General features: G+C 36.7%; 1 protein-coding gene across 2 annotated transcripts in view; it reads left to right on the forward strand.

Moving 5' to 3' along the window:
• The window catches only part of ARB2A (ARB2 cotranscriptional regulator A), a 295,189-nt gene that overhangs the window by 16,712 nt on the left and 259,271 nt on the right, over window positions 1–19,206 (forward strand). For both annotated transcript variants that reach the window (XM_061479091.1, XM_061479090.1), the window contains exons 2-4: window positions 2,413–2,536; window positions 4,783–4,884; window positions 7,504–7,604. In XM_061479091.1, the coding sequence (XP_061335075.1) occupies window positions 2,431–2,536; window positions 4,783–4,884; window positions 7,504–7,604 (309 nt within the window). In that variant the 5' untranslated portion in view covers window positions 2,413–2,430. The remainder of the gene's footprint in view (window positions 1–2,412; window positions 2,537–4,782; window positions 4,885–7,503; window positions 7,605–19,206) is intronic.

Consider the following 19,206-nt stretch of genomic DNA (forward strand, 5'->3'; position numbering starts at 1 on the left):
AAAAGAAGTATCCAAGTAATTGTACAGAATAAGACATTTAAAATAATCTCCACTTACTGTGAAAGACTTGATGATAGTATCTGGGGATTACGTGGAGTACTCAATGTATGAAGTTAAAGATCACTGGGACTTGAAACTGATGCCTAGAATAAACTGCATATTCCTGCATATGGGAGAGCTTTATAATTTTCCTACTATTCATTTCTGCACCATCAGACTATACTTGATTTGGAACCTGTCTGCCAAAGAAAGGAAATCCAACCTCTCATGTAATTTTTTCAGTTTGTTATTTAAACATATACCAGTGAGGGATTCCGCAATGCTGTGTTCATACAAACAATGTATAAAATACTGGTGCTTGTTTCATTCTCATTCTAATATCAAGTCCTCCCTCCAGTGGCTGCTGTAACATTTTTTTAGTTTGTCAAAAAGAACTGGAAATTCTCTCTCCAAAAGCTGAATTCTGATTTATTTATTTATTTGTTTTTTTGGTGCTTCTAGCTTGGCAAGTGAACCTGTTACCTACCACCTACAGTGGCGGGGTCTTCGTCTGTTTAAGGAAGAAGGGTATCCATTGTAGAGACAAGAATGCCAGGGATTCTTCATTTCTTCATTGATTTATCTGATTAGGGGATGGGGGTTTGTTTACCAAGATACATCTGTTCAGATAAATTTTATGTTTCTTCCCTTGGGTAATAAGAAGTTATTGAGCATCTGTATGTGTTTTGTAACTGTATTAGTGTATCTACACCCAATTATGAATTTTCAAATATTGTGTAGGGAGTACTACCTAATTTGTATGACTACAATAATTTTAATCTGGGCTATTGCAAAACACTATCACTGTCATTTTGTAGCACACCTAATAATTTTAACTGGAATTAGTTTGTTTCTTTTCTGAGTGATTTAGTAGAATGTACATAGTTTTGTGCTGCAAATGTGCAAACTGGTGATGGACAAAATTTTGTATTCAGTGATGTTTTGTCAGTGGGCTGTTTGGAGGCATGTGAGAAAAGTCTTTAATACCATCCATGTGTGTGAATAGTCATTTGAGTCATTGTAATGCTTACATTGCTGTTATTTTTGTTGATTACCTTTGTTATGAGTACTGAGTTGATGAAGGTGTTAGCCAAAAGATACACATTTTGACTGAATCATGTTGAGCTGTGACACAATGGTACACAATCGAAGCAGAGCTTTCTTGGTAGAATTGTGTCTTTAAAAGACTTCTGGCAGGGTACTATCATTTCACATCAGCGTAATTGGAACAGGCTTCTGCAAAGGAATGTGTCAAAGTCTCCTGTAGGTCCAACTTGTAGAATGGATCATTGGACTTTCTTCAACCCCAACTTAAAAAAAACAAACAACCTTAAATTGCTGAATTTTTCCTTAATCTACAAGAAAATGTTTCATGTAGTAGGTGTTCTCTAAAGACAATAGAAAAATAGTCTTTATTACACTTATTTGTGGGTTGGTGGTTTTTTTTTTTCCTGCTGATACAGTTCATGGAAAGACATCTATGGTAAAGTATATTGGGGAACATAATAAAACAGATTGGTAATGACTGACAGATAAAATGAAGAACCAAAGAAAGATGAAGGGAAAAAGAATTCAATGCATGGAAGTCTTTTTACAGAGAAGGAGGAAGCAGTGATTGTGATGTGGTTGTTCGCTCCTCTGGTGTCAGATTCAAGATGAAAGGGATTACAGATTTGAATGTCTGGGTTGACTTCTGTGCAGTAGGAGAAATTTATAAATATATTTTGCATGTAAATTCTCACCTTGAATATATATAGGTTTATTCTGTATTTGGATGTTTACTTTATACATTTCAGTGCCAATAACACAGTGGTTCAAAATGTGCTCTGTCTAGTTTTACTAAAACCAAAACTAAATAGTACAATAAGAGTAATAAAGTGGAGTTAATTGATGAAGAAAATCCTTAAAGGTTGTGGAAGTCCTATTGTTTATGTTTTGCATTTTCTTACATCTTCTGCTTTGGACTTACAAAGTGTGGTGCTTCTTTAAAAGGTTTACCATTTACTGATATTACATTAGAATCACAAAAAAGAAGGATCAATTTGCTAGATGTCCTTTTAGGATTAGGGTGAAGTTAGTGTTATTTCTTGTGAACTTGAGTCTTTGACCAAACTTGATTCTGGAGTGTGTGTCACACTTCCTGTAAAGTGTCTTAATACAGGATAGTGTGATGAGACTTCAGTATCCAGTATAAATTTTGAAGGAGTGGAAAATTTTCATTTTACCTTGCATATCCTAGGGATTTATAATATTTATGAAAGTTTTGCTTTAGGAACAAGTTCTGGGTTTTTTGTGACATAAGCAGTAGCAAATGAGATCTGTTGAAGTGGAAGTCAGTTAATCTCTTAATTTCCAATTCTTGTTGATTTTCAGATTGTCCACTGAAGATTAATGTACTTCTACCTCAGTGTTTTAAATCTGTTGACAGTTTGGGTAATGATGGCTCAGCTCCAGCCAGGATGCCCAGATGAAAAAGAGAAGACTACTGCATTAAAGGGTATGAGTCTCTCTGCCTTCTCTCTATGTATATTGACATTTCAGAAACAGTTACTAAACAAAGGAAAATAGTTTGATATATCTATGGGTTAGAGTCTGGGAACTGCAATACTGAAAGAGACTATTCGTCTGTCTATAGTAATGCTTTTTGTCTAATGGTGTGTCCATTATCAGTATTTTCATAACAAGATATGAAAAATAATGATCTGTGGTAACAATAATATATCCATTAATTTTATATTTTCATAATTAGCCTTTGAGAAAGTTTGCTGGTGTTTTTGTGTTCTTAGTTGCTGGGATTTGTCATTTAGTTTTTATGCCATTTATGTTTTATAATTATAAAACCTTGTCACAGCTTTTAAAAATCTCTGACAAAAATGTTAGCAGGGAAAACATTTTCAGGGCATTGATTGCCATGTTGATTTTATAGAGTTTTCTTTGTATTATTTCTTTTAAAAAATAGATGGACTGAAGTGACTTAGTGGAGTAAGTTTCCTGAGGAAAAAAAAACCACTGTATTACAGCTTTTGTACAGTGTTTTTCAGTTTTGGAAGTACGTGGAGTTGGTTAGACCTACAAGTGAGCTAAGCAAACATTTGATTTAAATTGCTTTCATCATACATTTACTCACTAAATTGTCTTTCGAAAGAGAAAAGAAGAATATACCTTGCAACTCCAGTGTAAAAATCTGATTTCTGCTGAAGTATTGTTAGAAATATATGTTCTGTTATACAGTGATGGTAGATGGTGTTTGTTCAGTTACAAGTGTATTTTTGGTAACCCTTGATGAAAACCTGTGTGGTGTTTGTTTTGAAACTTCTACTAATTATGTCAAATTAATGTTTTTTGAGAAGCTGATTCTTCATGATGGGAAAAGTAAAACTCCCTTTTTATACTTGCCAGTAATTTGATCTTCATCAGGATTAGTGTCCAAGAAATAAATACTCCAGATTATGAAAGCTTTCTCTGAGGATGTTGTTTTCTTCTAGGAAGGAACTCTGAAAAATGTTGAAGCTAATTTTCAGTACATTTTAAACACCGTAGAAATTCCAGAGGATTAATGTACCAATGCTAAGCTTAGGTAATGTGGGTAACATGTAGCCTTGTCCCTGGTGACAAGACTAAGCAGAAATAGTGATACAAAATTTATTCAAATAATGATTTAAAGTAATTAAAGGATGGAAGTGTAGTTAATGTCAAAGAAAGAAAGTTTACAGAAAATGAGTCTTTTCAAACTGTTTTCTTTGAGCTACAGTTTTGGATGGTAAAGGTACAGTATACTTAGAATACTTAACACATTTCCTTGGTTTAATACGTGGTATCTTGATTTATGAAACAATAATAGTTCAAAGTCTGTGTAGCACTCCTGAATGTTTTTGTGGTCTTTAATTAATTCAATCAAATTAAGGAAGTAGGAAAATATTTTAGTGGAATCTTGGTGAATCATTTCTTGATTTTTTTTTTTTTTTTTTTTTTTTTTTAATAATCAGTGTGTTAGAGTGTTATTGCACTGTGTGGTGGTGGACAATGAGAGAAGGGATTATTGTACACTATTATCTGCATATACAGTAATTATGTAGTAGTTAGATGTAAGCAAAAGATGTCCCTATGTGTTTGCCTCTGGTTAAATATGAATCCTTAAATCTAAGGTAAAGACTGCTTATTTTAGTGATTGAAGGCTGTGCTAGGTTATACCATCCTAGTCTGACAAGGATGTGTGTGTCCTGGCTTGCAGTAAAATGGATGGTGGTTTTTTGTACCTTGAGAGTTATTAAAGGAGGGTGGCTGAAAGAAGGATTCAGATAGCGTAGCCTGTTTGGGTATCAAAGAGAAGGTTAAGGAGTGTTGTGATGACACAACTAGTAAATGCCTATGAGATGATGTTCATTTGATAATTTAAGCTCTTCATGAAGTCAAACAAGAATGTATTGATGACTTGATACTGAAACTAGGTAAGTTCATGTTAAAACCATGATGCATACCAGAGGTGATTTTGGTGACTTCTCTGTCCCTGTATGTTTTGGTCAACATTAGAGATAAATAGGTAGGTAAATAAATAAGTAAGAAGATACACTGAGAGTGAGGCCCAACTTTTGAATCTGGAATGATACTTCCCAGAACAAAGTCCTGTGCTTAGTAGTATGTAGGATGTCCTTCTGCCCTTAAGATATACAAATCTGAACATGATAACAGCAAAATAAAAAAGGCATAGCATACATTATGTAATTTTTCTTGTCTTTTTTTCAGATTTATTGTCTAGAATAGATTTGGATGAACTAATGAAAAAAGATGAGCCACCACTCGAATTTCCTGATACTCTGGAAGGATTTGAGTACATTTTTAATGAAAGTAAGTCATATATGATTTTTAAATGTTATACTTACGGTAGTGTTGAGGGGTTATCGGAACTTTAATTATACGATATAAGTCCCTATCAGAATTTCACACTTTTCAGTTAAGAATAAAATTTCAAGTCTTAGTGGTAACACACTTGTAAATCTAGCTAAGTAATTAGTTTTTTTAATTTCATAAAATTGTCACAAAAATCCCTCCTTTCATGCAATACTGTAGGTTTGTATTGTGCATACTTTCTGACTTCCTGTTTTCTGTTACAGTAGTGTTGATACAAAAAAATTCTGAAAGTAATTTTGGTAGCATTAGCAAGCAAAATTAAAGGGTAGTCATGCATTTAAGAAACATTTTATTTACTGATTCATTTTTATGGATACAAAAGAAGTTATTCGGATAATGATTTATCCCAGCTATTTTATTAATATCAATAGAAAAGCACCTGTTTATTTTGGTGGAAGAAAGAATGAACATTGTGATAGACTGTCCCTTACTTTTCTGATGTGGATCATGGTTTTGCATTACAGCTAAGTGTTTGATGACTGTGAGTACTTCCAGGTAGCTGAATCTGTGTGTTAAATGAATTAGTAGTATTTATAATTTCCAGTGCATGCATTTTAAATCCAGCTGAGAAATAAGCCTCTGAGCTAAAGTAGTACCAGACTCAAGCAAATGGCTCTTTCAAGATTGTTTGAAACCTGTAGGACAAATGGGGACGTTTAAAATTTTACTCCTTTGCAGTGCCTGTTCTGTGAACAGAGGAACTTTAGTTTCTAAATCTGCCCATCTTATGTCTTGACTTTTAAAGAAAAAAAAAAAAAGAGCTTTCCTTTAAATGGTAGTCATTTATGCAACACTTAGCTTTTTAATACTCTGATGGCTTTCACAGGAAGGTACTTAGAGACTAAAAGTGTCATGAAAGTGACGCTCTTTCTTTGCTGGGAGGGGTTCAGTTCTGTCACTTTTCAGCTCCTTATTTTTAGATCTGCACAATGTCTACTGTCTTCTTTACTGACTTCAGAATTAATGGCTCATATGTGGCTGATAAAAAGGGCTGAAATTTTAATTTTGGGGAACAGTGTTTTAGAATGATATTATTGAATATTCCATCACCATCCTCACAGACTGAGTGATTTCCATAGAATGCAGCAGAACACATGCTGCTGGGCAGCAAAGCAAAAAGATCTCTGTTTTGCTTTTGTACATTTAATTAAAGTGTTTGGTCCTGTAACCATGCCATAAACTTGCTTTTTTTTTATGATGGAAAAGTAAGGAAGATTTTTATCAGATTTAAAGAATCTGTAGAAGACAAGGGTTCCTGAAAGCCAAAGAAAAAAATTTAGTGGGTGTTTGCTCCACTTTACTTGTGGAGAGAGCTACTTCATGTACTAATGAATGGCATACTTGAAGAGTAAGTAGCTGAGAAGGAACAGCTGAAGATAAAGTTATGATGAAAATATGAGAAGGATATTTGAACCTGAGACAGGGATACAAAATTTGGGAGAGATGTTTCCCTGGTGTCTAGTACGTGAGGTAGGACAAGTCTGGAAAAAATATCAAATAAGGAGATAAGCAAACTATTACAGATGTCAGATCTTAAATACTTTATTTAAAACATCAGGAATCAAATCCTAAAGATCCTGAAAAGGTGTGAACTAAGTTAGTAATTTCTTACTATTCAAGAAGAAACATTTTGCTAAGAAACCTAATTTTCATCTTGCAGACTTTTCAGCTTTCAAAGGGGATACTCATACATATCCCTCCCTGCTTTTAATGTTTCTTTGATTTACATTGATTTGTGATGCTTTGAGATCATAACTTGTGTTTTGTCTAATGAGCTGAAACATTACTGGTAAGGTACCTATTTTACTGAAATTACATCCTATTGGTTGCCATTTTATTATTGCTGTTATTTTAACTCGGCCCATGTCATATCTGTGGCTCGGTATGATACTAAACTTTCACTATAAACAAGTCCAACTACAGAAAGTTACACTGGAATCTCAGAGTAGCATGTGGGTTTGCTCTGAGCAAGCATTCTGCTTTATTCTAGTGTTGCAATTTTGGTGTACCCTGGATGTAAGAGCTCTTACTTGATTGCACTGTGTCTAGGAGTTAAGATACTTATGCTAACTGTGCATGTGCTTTTTCAGATTAATTTAAAATGTTGTTAATCTTGAAAAAAAATGTTGCCTTCCTTCCAGCCTCCAGCCCATTTTGTACTCACGTTTCCTTATAAATTCAGTTGGTTTTGAAGTGGGAGATTTATAGCTACAATTTGATCACCTAATTGACACCACAAATCAAGTATTAACTACTAATGTTTACATTTCACTGTTAATCTATAGCAGTTGACACATAAATATTTCTTGCAGAGCATTTTGGTATCCACGTGTAATTTTACTGTCATCACTTATGTTTAGCTTTATTTAGCAATATACACCATTCAAGGGGAATGCATTTTGTAGTTATGCTACAGTTGTTTTCCTTCAGAAATACTGTAACCATAAATGAGAATGAATTCATAATAGCCCAATTTTTATATGTAGACTTCTTTTAAATGTGTCTTACTTCTAATGAAGAAGTTACTGAAATGTAATGATTTTGTTTCTTTTCCAGAAGGGCAGTTAAGACACATAAAAACTGGGGAGCCATTTGTCTTTAATTATCGAGAAGATTTACATAGATGGAACCAAAAGCGCTATGAAGCTCTTGGAGAGGTATATAAATAGTGTGTGTGTATGCATGCAAATATATATTGGAGTTCTGTGGGTTTTGTAGCATTTCTCTGTAGAAGTGATACTTTCATGTATGTCAATAAAGATTTAGCAAGGCTGCAGTCATTTAACAAAAGGTATTTCAGGATTTAAATGCTCTAACAGTAATTTCCATTATTTGCTGTATAGCTTAAGATATGATTTAGACTACAATTTGACTTTAATGTATGTTCAAAATAGAATGTCATCTAGAGTACGCAAATTGGAGAATATTATACAATGCAGTATTTTGTTCTCACAGTGAAGCACTGGATACAAAACTGGCATTTTACCTTATAGCTGAAGATAGATGCATTGAATAGTTTTCTCGTGTAACCGGGTGATACCAGGACCACCTAGGTTAATTAACTAGAGATCTGAGGAATAATTTATTAAATATTTGTTGGTGTATTACATTTTGGATGCAACTGGTACTTCTTAGGCTTTTTGTAGGGATGCTGTGGATGTAGTAGCTATAAAAGCAATGGATCTTAGTTTCTATGTTAAAATGACTTTCATTTCAGTGCCATGTTTTCTGTAATACTTCAGGAGTGAGAACATTGACTTGAGGAGAAGGGCAGCTGATCTCAGTGAATGCAGAGCAGTGTGTGATGAATGCAGAGCAGTGCTGTTCCTTGCACTGTCACAACCTCCCCTACCCCACAGAAAGAACATTCTCTAGGTAGTAATGCTGCTGAAGTTAGAATGGCTTTTGGAGAAAGGAGATGCACAATTCTGTGCACAAAATAGTCTTTCTATTAGAAAGAATTCTTTCCAGATTTCTTGTAGCCCCTTTAGGCACTGGAAGCTGCTCTAGGTTCTCCCAGAGCCTTCTCTTCTCCAGGCTGAACCAGCCCAGCTTTCTCAGCCTGTCTCCAGAGCAGAGCTGCTCCAGTCCTCTCAGCATCTCTGTGGACTCCTCTGGACTTGCTTCAGCCAGTCCAGTTTGGAAGATATCTGCATATATCTCCCTTTCATCCTTCTTTCCCCAGCTTTTATTGCTGCGCATGACACTATATGGCATGGAATACGCATTGAGTCATTTGGGGTCAGCTGTCACGGCTGTGCCCCTCCCAGCTTCTTGTGACTCCCAGCCAATCTAATTGTGTACTGAAAAGTAAAAAGAAAACTACAGGGCCTGAAATGACAGCCAGTCCTACACTATTGCAAAGTAAACAGTGTAAAGCATCTTGGTTGAGTTTTTCTTGAATGGATAAATAAGTACATAGTAAATTTATCACAAAATGATTTCATATAGTTTCTCATGCTGCCAAGAATGCCTTTGTTAAGCTGAAGAAGTATCTAATTACTTCTTCAGTAGCAAGATAGGCTGTGGGAGCTTCTGCAGGCACAGAACATGCAGGGTCCAGAAGGGAGTGCACAGTAGATGTCTCTGCCCATCTGGATCAACACAAATAGTACGCCGTCAGTCCTTAACCTCTGCTGAGCAGTGCTCTGGTGCTGTGTCCTCGCTCAGCCCTTCTGTTTCATGCAGGGCTCTCTGCTATGCTGGAGCTACCAGGCTGTTCAGCGCTGCTTTGTCCTGCCAGATCTTTTTTACCAGAGAGTGAAGAACTTTCATTTTTATCTCTTCCTTCTCATTCCTGCAAGAACTGTGGCAGGGAGGAAGCAATGGTGCTTCTCACATACTTTCATCTCAACTGTATTTTTTCAAAAAAATGTGCTATTGCCCTATCTTTGCATTGTCTAAGTTACTTGATACAAGCTTTTCTCAACAGAAAACAGATTAGCACTTATTCCAGGGTCTGTGTATGCAGACCCTTGTATGTGCATGTACTATTCAAATATCCCCATTTTCCAGATAAACGAATTGGATGAGGCAGAACTACAAAGAATAGTATATCTTCATGTAGATTCTTGTGTTACCGCACCTCCTTGTACATGTTTGGCAACATCATCAAATTCCTTATTCTGAACATCCGAATAGCTAGTGCCACAGCTTCAACTTATAATGATATGAATGACTTTCTGTGATTTTTGGTTAACAAGGAGGTGGGTGTGTTCATGGAGTGGGTGCCTTACATCTGTACTCTTTCTTGTGCATTTTGCCTTAATTATAGCGATTCTCCATGTTCAGGTTTAAGTGATCTTTAAAAATGCACACTGTTTATATTGGTATGTAAAAGGCAGAAAAGTTTGAGGTCAGGAATCTGACAGAGTGAATTGTTCTAAGTTGTTTATTTGGTTTGTATTTTTGCAGAAAAAAGAAACTGACGTGTTTTACTCTGTTGTCTGCTAGATACTTTATACTACACAATTCCTCCAATATGCCACAAATTTATAAATGCTCCATTGTTTTTGGTGCTGGGAGTGCTTATATATTTATGTGAGAATGCAGGGGATGTTGGCCAGCAAGACCCTTGGCATTTGTTCACATACATAGAACCTTCTTTTGTGCCATAGATTGGTGGATCACTGATGTAGATGTTGAAAAGTACGGAAGCAGTATATTACCCTCTGATTTGCCATTTTGTAGTCCAGTGTAACATGTTTAGCAAATGTGGTAGCTTAAGAAGCAGCAGCTCATAGAATTCGTAAGGCAATATAGTAAAATCTGGCCTTCAGCCTTTGCTCTGAAACATCATCCTTTGGCTTTAGGAGTTCCCTAATATTTATTTGTGGCTGAACATTTATGTAGTTGGACATACAGTGAGATAATGAGGTAGCTAGACTTGGGTCATCAGACAAAAGTGATTTAGGTGCTCAGTGTTTCTGTTGTTCAGTCATTTTGTGCTGGTTTTCTAATGTTTAAAAGATATACCCATCCTGCTGAAGGCGGCTTTTTTTTTTCCCCTTTATTGTATGTATATATTTTGGGCTCCTTTTATTGGTTTTTACTGATTTTAAGCAGTGGATGTACTTCCTGGCCTAATGTCACAGAATTGTTCTCTCTTTTTCAGATCATTAATAAATTTCTGCTCAGTAATTTTTTGCTGTTAAAAGTCATGAATGCACTATCTGTGATGTTCTGCCATTATTCTGGCTGTATGGAGATTGATTCTTCACAAATTACAATGGTTTGTCAACGTCTCCACTTCTTATATCTCTTTATTCTTCATTCATCGATCTGTTATTTCAGGCACACAATTTGTTCTGCAGCCTCTTGATACGTGCTCCTAATAGACAATTTAGTGAACTGTTCATAATTTTGTGATTCTGGTTCAGTCATTGCTTTTACGGCATTGAATTTTGTGGAGAGCCTCTCCATTTGCTTTTAAAAAATTAAAATGGCGACAGCAGTGCACAGAACATGGTGTTGCAGCTGCTTCTAACTGCTGATTAATCCATGTGGCAAGTTTGAAGTACGATTGAGAACAATTTTGTGACAACAGTCGTTGCAGACGTACCATTCAGTACAAGGTTGAATTTTTATTTATTTTTTTTTTTCTGGCTAGGAATTATGGAGACATGGATTCTAGGTTAAACTTCAGATTAGACTCAGATTGTGTACATCTCCATGCATTTTAAATAGATGTCTGTGTTTATTGTTTGCGCTGCACTTTCAGTTGATATTAATCACTACTGAAATTGCCAACAGTCAGCTTCAGCCCCTGGTTCATCATGACTTTGAAATTAGCTGGAAATTATAAAGAAAGTACAACTAAAATCTGTTGCTGGGATTTTACCTTGCATTTTGCCAGTCATATGGGTTGTGTTGATAATGAGATTTCATGTGAAAAATATTCACATTCTCCTTCTACAGTTGTACAGTAACCAGAATATCCCTAGCATCAGTTACTGTCTGGCCTTCTCTTTGCCTCTTACAGCTCTAGCACTGAGTAATAATGATTTGGTGATTGCTTGGAGGCCATTTGGTATTTGAAGTTGTTTTTGTGAGTGCCATCACCTATATTTGTGAGTGCCATCATTTACCTATACTAACAGCTTGATTGACTACTTATGACTTTACCTAAGTCAAATAAGATTCATAAATATGTAGATGATAATGTAGACTGTGATATAAATGCCTCTACAGTGGTCCTATTCAAGGACTAGTGTATGCCATCCCTTGTCATTGCAGGCTGTCTGACCTGCAGAAGCATATAAGCAGATAGCAGAACAGCTGTGGTTATTTTTTACGCTTACCACACCATAGCACAAGAAATACCTTATACTTATGTAGGATAGGTACAGAAAGCAAAGAAATAGAACACCTAAGTTGGAAATTCCATACATGTTTCATTTATTATAAGATAGAGTTCATTTTATGTCCTCAAACAAGTTTTGTCCAACTAAATAAACTGCCTTAAAGTATGTGCACAATGTTGGGTCCAGCTTATAAGAAAGTAGATTAACCACCAAGGTTAATATTTTGGGGGGAGTGAAGGGAGATGGGGGAAATAAATATCTAGAATTATGACAACCCATAATTAAGATTGCTAAGTAGTAAAATGGGATTTTTTTTGTTCCAGATCTTGTTTAAGTTAAAGAACAGCTTGGTCTCGACATAATTTAAAAACTAAGCGTTCACCTGCTACTAATTTCCTCCTTGGTTGCAAAGAGCATTATTAGTTTGGATGACTGAGAGAAAGAAGCTATTTACATAGCACAAATGAAAGCATAGAGCAGCAGAAGAGGACATGTAAGTTAATGAAGAAGGAAGCATTAAGTAGTCTGCATTTGAAAAGATAGCTTCTTACATGAATAACCCAAAATCTGATGATAGGCTGCACGTGCACCTGATAGTACTTAAGGTCCAATCTTGCAGCCGAAGCTCATGTGAATAAACTCAATAGGTCTGATCTTGTGAATAAGGGCTGCAGGATCAAGTTCCAAATAAAATTTGCAGATGATTAGTAGAAATCCTTACACTTTAGTTTCAGTTTCTTTGCACAGTTTTCAGTTAAGCATTCCAGATTTTTCTCTGGCTAGTGAGACTTTAATGTAATAAACTATGTGCTGCACACCATAGATTAAGTAAAATTATGTATCTTGACTTATGTATTTGCTGTTAATTATTTAGGGGTTGGAAAAATCTTACTGAGAGGACAAAGTAAATTAATTGGTAGTGATGTGGTATATAGGCAGGTTCATGGACATTCGCTTTCATGGGATGCTTACTTGGCTAGGGCTGTTGAAGAGGGTGTTCTGTTCAAAGAAATTAGATGCCAAATACTTAACAGGTGCCTGCTGAGTGTGTATGAACTGAATTTTTTCAATGTCTTGTATTGCAGTCAAGTAATGGGGGTAGTAAAAATCCTTGCTGAGAACCTTATGAATGCTTCTTAAATTTATGTCCTCTTTCAAAGGTAGAGTGAAAACTTCTAGATTAAATATTTCCCCCAGTGTTATTTTGGAAGTGGTTAAATACCATTTTGGGTGGTCTCCTTTGATAGCAATTGGGTAGTGCTATTTATGGGCAAGTCATGCCCCATCTACTAATGAATGTTGTGGAAGATTTTTGGTTTAGGAAAATTTTACAGTGGAGGAAATGTCACAAAAATATTTAGAGTTGTATTTTTTGAACAAAAATAACTGAGGAGGAGGAGATTGGGCAGTGTCTTTAAAATAAAGATCTCATTTCTTATTAGACAGAGAAGAATCCACGTGGAGTAGAGACTTTTGAATGTACCAGTTGGAGGAAGAGCTTAAATGACACCTGTCACATTTTGAACACCAATGTCGAATATAAATGCAGTTCCTTAGGAATCCATGCTTTAATGGCTACAGGGCTTTTTTAATACTAATTTGATTATTTTCAATTTGAGATAGGTACATGTGAAATGGAAAAATGACATGAAAGACTAAGGAAACTAAGTAAGGCACCTGCAAATGGGGCAGGATATTGGATTTCTTCTCATACTAGTTCCTGAACCATAAGTAACACAATTCAATAACATTCCAGTCCTTTTACTTCACTCATTTTTGAACCAATGCTTTTGATAGCAAAAAGCAAACTCTAGTAGGGGCAGCAGAAAAAAAATCTAAATCGTACATGTGTGTTGTCTTCAGAATTTTAGAAATATTTCAGCTTTTAGCAATCTGTTTATCTTCACCATTTCTTTCTAGTGAGTGACGTGTATGGACAGACAGCAAGGAGCAAAGACTACTTAATAGTACCTAAGGAAATTTAAATTTAAATATGAATCTTTGTTGCATGCAATATATTCATTTGCATATGCTAAATCTGCTTTCAAAATCTGCTGTTTGTGAAGACTTTTTACTGGAATGATTATGTCAGATGTGCTTCAGTGAACTCTTCTAGTTTGTAGGCAGCAATTGGCAGTAGGTTGGTTCATCACTGTAACATGACAGTACTCGAAAGGTTCAGAGATATTTTCATAATTATTGTTAGCATGATTCTTGAAAGAAATGATGAGCATCTCATAAACCCAGATGGGAATTTGTTACATTGTTGATAAATGTGTTGATAAATGTGTTTTACATTTTTAAATTGATAAACAGTGAAAAGCAGAGAAGATACAATAAGGCAGATGGTTGTTTATAAAGCACTTGCAAGTTGCTGCAATTCGAAGAATGGTACTAATTGTTAAAAAGAAGACAAAAATTGGAGTAGGGGGAGTGTTTCAATGAGTTAATCATGAGCTTTTTAAAAATAAAACCTTCAGCAGCTTTAGTTCAATTAGAACCATTCTTGCCATCCTGGGTGTATATGCAAAAGTTTAGACTCTCAGTTCTTAATAAACTTTTGTACCAACCATTTTCATGTAGCTGAAATTAAAAATACATCTAATCCACCTTTATCTAAATACATCCATTCCTTTCTTTTTCCTTTCCAGGAAAAAAAAAAAAAAACAACAAAACAAGATTCACTGCACAGCAGAATAAAATTGAATTATCATTATTAATCATTCCCTCTTAGATGGAATGATTAATTTGGATTGAAATCCAGAATCGGAGAGTTCTCAGCAAGGAAGTAAGATGGGATATAGCTGGCTTATTTTTTGTTAGAGTGGTGAGAAAAAAAATGTTTTTTGTCAACGAGGTGACTACAAAAACGTATATTTAAGTAGTGCTTAGGCAGAACACAAATCAGCATATGTGATGAAATGAGTTGGTTCACCTCTGTCTTGTGAACATTCAGTTCTTGTTTCCATCAGTGATATTAGAAGTTTCCATGAAAGGCAAAGTATTTTCCTACTCTTTTTGCAGGAGTTTTTGAAAACTGGAGTTATGTAGATTGCTGCCTTCATCAAGCAGCTCTTTTAAAATACATTTATTTCACCTCCGTTGCAGAACTCCGGAAGAGTTAGTTCTCTGACAGGATTTTCAGCTTTCCCAAGATAAGGAATTTAACACTTTCTGTGTTTTCAATGAGAGCCTTATATCTTTCAGTTTTCTGGGAATACTTTTATTGAAATTTAGCAGAATAGTGATATTTTTTAATAAAGCTGTATCAGCTGTGTCAGTCCTTAATAGGAATAATTTGAAAGGAAAAAAAAAATCAATTATAAGTCAATAGAGCGTTGTATTTCTCTATGTGCAAACGACCTAAAATTACTTTAAGATGCTCCAGCTGCTCAATTCATTAACTCAATCACAACTGAATTTTGGTATCTGTTATCTTCTGTTGAGTGCTGCAGCAGAAATACCCAGTTAGTGAGCCTGAAGCTGTGAGATGCAGTTATGACTATTCAGGAATATCAGTTCAATAGGTTAGTTACCTAGGATTTTAAGAGGCTTAGTACATAGTTATTTATCCTAACTCATGCGTTGTCCTGTCTGTAATGATTCAGGGAAGCATCGTGCTTCTCCACAAATAGTGTCAATTCCTTCTCACATTCGGGGTTTCCAGATTTGCCTCCTGTGGTTTTTGGTTGGTTGCACCTCTTGTCTCTTCACAGTATATCTGTTAAATCTTTGAATTCTTCTCTTGAGTGATACCCTAAGTGTGTTGTTGGTAATAAGAAAAATCCTTGTTGAGAAAACCAAAATTTTTCTCTTTTGACTCAATTAACTGAGTGGGGGGGGAATTGTGCATATGTTTTTGCCATGTTTCCAGCTGTGTGAATTATATAAATGTTATGGTAACTTTCTCTTACTTCACTGTAGATCTTACACTTCATAATGCAGGATGGGAAAAGTATGCAAAAATGTTTTCAGGAATTCAGCTTCTGTCATTGTTTCAACTATATATGGCTATATTCTAAGTGGGGTTTTTCTAAGGTAAAACCTGACATATCCATCCCAGTCAGAATGCATGTGAGAGTTGCACACAGAAGTCCAAATAAATGTGTAAAATGTATTTGGAGGTGGTTTTGTTAAGTTCTGCGACCTAAACTTGGTTTTAGATGTGACTGATATTCATGCATTAGACATGTGCCTTCATCACATGCTCATAAGAATTTTGGTTCAGTAGTCCTTAAAGCTGATGTTTAGGTAAGAGGGGGAAAAAGAAGTATTGAATGTAAGAAAAAGGGGAGTTTGTCCGCTGTAAGCTGTAATTCTAAGTGAGAAACCTTTTTCTGTATTTTCACAGTATGCTAGAGATTGGAAGGGACCTCGAAAGATCATCTAGTCCAATCCCCCTACCGGAGCAGGAACACCTAGATAATGTTACACAGGAATGTGTCCAGGCGAGTTTTGAATGTCTCCAGGGAAGGAGACTCCACAACCTCCCTGGGCAGCCTGTTCCAGTGTTCCATCACCCTCAGTGAGAACAAGTTTCTTCTCAAGTTTAAGTGGAACCTCTTGTGTTCCAGTTTGTACCCATTACCCCTTGTCCTATCATTGTTTGCCACTGAGCTCCATCCTCGTGACACTCCCCCTTTATATATTTATATACACTAATAAGGTCACCCCTCAGTCTCCTCTTCTCCAAACTATAGAGACCCAGCTCCTTCAGTCTTTCCTCATAAGGGAGATGTTCCACTCCCTTAATCATCTTCATTGCCCTGCGCTGGACTCTCTCCAGCAGGTCCCTGTCCTTCTTGAACTGAGGGGCCTAGAACTGGACACAATATTCCAGATGTGGTCTCACCAGGGCAGAGTAGAGGGGAAGGAGGACCTCTCTCGACCTACTAACCACCCCCCTTCTAATACACCCCAGGATGCCATTGGCCTTCTTAGCCACAAGGGCACAGTGTTGGCTCATGGTCATCCTGTCATCCACTAGGACCCCAGGTCCCTCTCCCCTACACTGCTCTCTAACAGGTCGTTCCCCAACCTATACTGGAACCTGGGGTTGTTCCTGCCCAGATGCAGGACTCTACACTTTCCCTTGTTATATTTCATCAAGTTACTCCCTGCCCAAGTCTCCAGCCTGTCCAGGTCTCGCTGGATGGCAGCACAGCCTTCTGGCGTGTCAGCCACTCCTCCCAGCTTAGTGTCATCAGCAAACTTGCTGATAGTACACTCAATTCCCTCATCTAAATCGTTGATGAATATATTAAATAATACTGGTCCCAGTACTGACCCTTGAGGCACTCCACTAGTTACAGGCCTCCAACTAGGCTCCGCCCCATAGACTACAACTCTCTGGCTTCTCTCCTTCAGCCAGTTCACAGTCCACCTCACTACCTGATCATCCAGACCGCACTTCCTCAATTTAGCTGTGAGGATGCTGTGGGAGACTGTGTCAAATGCTTTGCTGAAGTCAAGGTAGACCACATCCACCACTCTGCCATCATCCATCCACCGTGTTATTTCCTCATAAAAGGCTAAGAGATTGGTGAAGCCACGTTGACTGCCCCTCATAACCCTCTTATCCTTGATATGCCTTAAGATGGCACTAAGGATAAGGTGTTCCATCACTTTCCCAGGGATGGAGGTGAGGCTGACCGCGCTATCCCCTCTGATTTTCCTAATCTCTGTTGACCCTCACGGTCGCTGAAGCGTGCCGGCTGTGGCTCTAGCTAGGCTAGCTCCGATCAGCTGACTGAATTTTTTTATGTACTTTCAATTCCACGACGTTGGTTAGGAAAAAAAAAAGCAAAAAATATAAACTTAAATGAAAAATGGAGCAATATTTTCATATAATATTGATACAACAGGAACAAAGGTAGTGTTACTGTAGTTGGTTGTGCCATCTGAAGGTAATGATGTGAATGAAAGAAGGAAATTACTCAGAGTTTATGAAGATTGTAGGAACGCAGAAGGTTCAAGCAAAGGAAAAAAAAAAATCAGGACAGGCAACCAGAAGAAATCTTTAAATGAAATTACTTAGTACTAATCATTTTTACTGCCTGATCATTAGGGGTTTGATACTCAGTTTCCTCTGTGCCATCGAATGTACCAAGATTGATGGTTACAGTTGATCTCAGATCTTTCAAAAAACGTGTTTGCCTTTTTTCATTACTTTTGCTGAAACAAATTTTTAATCCTGCTTTACTTGATACAGTGGAAATGCACATGGATTTTTGCAGTGAACATTTCTGTTACTGCTGACTTACCGAGGCTTTTAACTTCTAAGTTTTAAAACAAATGTTGTTTTGTGTAGTAGTGAAAAACCTGTATGAAACTGCAGGTAGCAGTGGAAGTGGGGAATAATGCTAAAATAGCTGTCAGCAAAAGAGAAACAATGAAGGTCGAGGATAGCAATTGCTTTTGTTGAGGTAGAATGAAGTGTCAGAGATGTCAGGACACAATGTTGATAGTTGATCAGTTCTTTGTGGTTTTTCTTCAGCTTAAAACTTCATAGATCTTTCATGGAGGGAGGGATTCGGTATTTTTTTGCAGAAGGATGCCCTTTCTGCTTGTGACAGAAGTCAAACTGTTCAGTGGCAAATAATGTATCCGGCATACCCAACTCTCAAAGAGATGCAAGAGGTGCAAAATTCCTATACATATGGGTACAAAAGTTGTTATTTCTGTGAAAGCAACCACCCTCAAAGTCAACATGTGTAAAAGTTGCAAATGGCAGAATATCATTGAAATAAGTGGCCAAGATACAGCAGAAGTCATGAATACTTTTCTAGTGCCACAGTGGTTTGTCATTACATTTGGTCATGAGTGGAGAATTACAGCAGTCAGCATAGTCAATGCACCTTTTGGGGGTTTCTGCCAGCTGAATGACTGATAACTACCACATGCATTACTAAAGTATAAATACAGTAAATATCACATGTGCTACTTGAATCAAGGTGCAGAGGGACTGAAGCAAGTCTCTCTATCAAATGTATGGGCAAGATTGACCATATGTGTTGTGATCCACACACATTTGTACTTGTGAAGCCCATGCTGGCGTGCACTGATGTAGTAATGGCTGAGGGAAATATTTTTTTATTCTAGATATCCATGCGGGCATAACACTGACCCAGCAAAGGGCTACAGGAATTCACCTTGCGACTAAACCCATTAATGGAAGTGGTGATGTCTTTTGTCTCTTATGAGAGAGATCTTTGTGAGGAGTGAAGAAACCTACTTGGTTCATCTTCAGAGGGGAGGCACACTCATCCCATTTAATTATGCATTCTAGACTTTAAGACAATTAGTTTGAAGTCCTTATACCTGCGAGGAGGTGTTTAACCACCAAGAAAGCAAGGCTCCATCACACACTACGTTGACTTGGGAAGGCAAACACTGTATTGGAGGATAACTCTGAACATACCCTCTTCCCCTCCTTCGCTTAGCTTTTTATATGCTG

This window comes from Pezoporus flaviventris, unplaced genomic scaffold (assembly GCF_033815535.1).
Source record: "Pezoporus flaviventris isolate CSIRO_AGI_PZ_B2104156 unplaced genomic scaffold, CSIRO_AGI_Pfla_v1 ptg000141l, whole genome shotgun sequence".
Classification (NCBI taxonomy): domain Eukaryota; kingdom Metazoa; phylum Chordata; class Aves; order Psittaciformes; family Psittacidae; genus Pezoporus; species Pezoporus flaviventris.